The sequence below is a fragment of the Antechinus flavipes genome, chromosome 3 (genome assembly GCF_016432865.1).
Source record: "Antechinus flavipes isolate AdamAnt ecotype Samford, QLD, Australia chromosome 3, AdamAnt_v2, whole genome shotgun sequence".
Lineage (NCBI taxonomy): Eukaryota > Metazoa > Chordata > Mammalia > Dasyuromorphia > Dasyuridae > Antechinus > Antechinus flavipes.
The window spans coordinates 555440890-555443364 of NC_067400.1; the positions used below are offsets into that span (position 1 = coordinate 555440890).

Sequence of the window (2475 nt, forward strand, 5' to 3'; positions counted from 1 at the left end):
AGGCAATGTAATGATAATAATAATTATGAACATGAAGAGACTAACCAGGCAGGGGGTTAACATTTCCAGACATACTACTTAATATACTTTGTATTAAAGAATAACGGAACTGCTCTCTATTGCTCTTTCTTATCTTGACTTTTCCTTTCCTTGCCTTTATTCATTCCATTCCTCAAGTCAGAAATCAACTCCTCAATTTAATATCCATATGTATATGCCCCTTCCTTCAAAATTCAAACCACATTTGACCTACTCATTGCTTTCTTTACTTTCCAAAGTGAAACTATAGAATTTTATAGCACTTTTTACACTGATCTTACAAAAATTTTTATACTGCTGTCACCTTTTCATAGCTATTTATATATAGTTGTAGTTATATATATATAATATATAGTTGTAGTTATTTCCCATTTTAGATAGCAAACTCTTGGGATTAGGTTCTATATTGCATCTGTATATTCATTTATTTATTCATCCATCCATCCAGCCATTCATTCCCTTAGTTATGTTCCCATATTCATAAATACTTAAGTATAGATATTCAATTAAATGTAAATTGCATTTGTTTGAATTGACTCAGGGAATGATAAAGCTGATAATTAATATGATCAGATTATTTAGAACTGTTTTTTTCCCTTAAACATTTATCATTATTTTAAATTTCCTTTATTCTTTAGTCTAATAAACAAACATTCATTATGTATCCACAGTGGGCTATGTCTGTTGTTAGTATTTCAATTTGTAATAGTCCTTTCATATCATGAGAATGTCATGTTTATATATTTCTATATCTTTTTCTTTTTCAGTATATGGATATGTATATGGCAGAGGACCAGTACAAGTCTTTGACTCATAGACTATTTAGCAAATGAAAAAAAAATTCTAATCTATTTGTTTCTCTGCAGGATCACCAAGTGAAGCGGGGTCCTACTGGGCTTCCATTTATAAGGTGAGCACTCTGTGATGAACATGAACATACCTATCCATAGGCAAGATGTCTACATCCAATGATACACAGTTTCACCCTTCCTCCTTCCTGCTGCTAGGCATTCCAGGCCTAGAATCTATGCATATCTGGATTGGCTTCCCTTTCTGCATAGTGTACCTGATTGCACTGGTGGGAAATATCACCATAATGTTTGTGATCCAAACTGAGAGGAGTCTCCATCAGCCCATGTTCTATTTCTTAGCCATGCTGGCCACTATTGATCTGGGTTTGTCAACAGCCACCATCCCTAAAATGTTGGGCATCTTCTGGTTCAGCTTAAGGGAGATCATTTTTGGGGCCTGTCTGACACAGATGTTATTCATTCACAACTTTACTGGGATGGAATCAGCTGTACTCCTGGCCATGGCTTATGACCGCTACGTGGCTATCTGCAACCCACTTCGCTATAGCATTATTCTCACTAACAGAGTGGTGGCAGCAATTGGCCTTGGAGTGCTAGTGAGATCTTTCCTTTCAGTGATTCCCTTTGTGTTCCTGATCCTGCGCCTGCCTTTCTGTGGACACAACATCATTCCCCACACTTATTGTGAGCATATGGGCCTGGCCCGTCTGGCTTGTGCAAGCATCAGGATCAACATCATCTATGGTCTCTGTGCTATTTCTCTCTTGGTATTTGACATCATAGCCATTGCTGTCTCTTATGGTCAGATTCTACAAGCTGTTTTTCGTCTTCCCTCCCTGGATGCCCGTCTCAAGGCTCTGAGTACCTGTGGTTCCCATGTGTGTGTCATCTTGGCCTTTTATACCCCTGCCCTCTTCTCCTTCATGACCCATCGCTTTGGCCACAATGTTCCTCGTTATATCCACATCCTCCTGGCCAATCTATATGTTGTGGTCCCACCAATGCTCAATCCAGTTATCTATGGTGTTAGGACTAAGCAGATCCGGGAACGGGTGCTAAAGATATTCTCACAAAAATAAGTTTTGGAGTATAATGCCTCACATGCCTGGAATCTTCTGGTTCAGGCAGATGAGATCAGCTTTGGAGGCTGAATGGTCCAAATGCTCTCATCCATAGCTTCACTGGCATGGAATCAGGTGTCCTATTCAGCATATCCTTTAATTGTTGTGTGGCCATCTGCACCCCTCATTGCTACACAACCATCTTGATTTCACAGATGTTTGCTGGCATTGGGATGATTATTGTGCTGCATGCTAAATTACTCATGACACTTGTCATCACCCTTGCCTCCTGCCTTCTCTTCTACCAATGTCATGTAATTTTGCACTCTTATGTACCGCAGGGATCCTCAAACTTTTTAAAGAGGGGGCCAGTTCACTGTCTCTCAGATTGTTGGAGGCTGGACTATAGTAAAAACAAAAACTTTGTTTTGTGGGCCTTTAAATAAAGAAACTTCATAGCCCAGGATGAGGGGGATAGTCGTCTTCAGCTGCTGCATCTGGCCCGCGGGTCATAGTTTGAGAACCCCTGAATGGGTTTTGTTAAGTTGGCCTGTGCCAACATT

The 2475-nt window shown here is 39.8% G+C and overlaps 1 protein-coding gene across 1 annotated transcript; it reads left to right on the forward strand.

Moving 5' to 3' along the window:
- The first annotated feature begins 994 nt into the window (after positions 1-994).
- LOC127558109 (olfactory receptor 52E2-like) lies at positions 995-1930 on the forward strand. The gene has a single exon (XM_051991336.1). It carries the CDS (start codon positions 995-997, stop codon positions 1928-1930), a length of 936 nt encoding a protein of 311 aa, XP_051847296.1.
- The last annotated feature ends 545 nt before the right edge of the window (positions 1931-2475 follow it).

Bases quoted from the DNA above. Each gene is read 5' to 3' on its own strand.
- LOC127558109 (XM_051991336.1), top strand. From the start codon at position 995: ATGTCTACATCCAATGATACACAGTTTCACCCTTCCTCCTTCCTGCTG.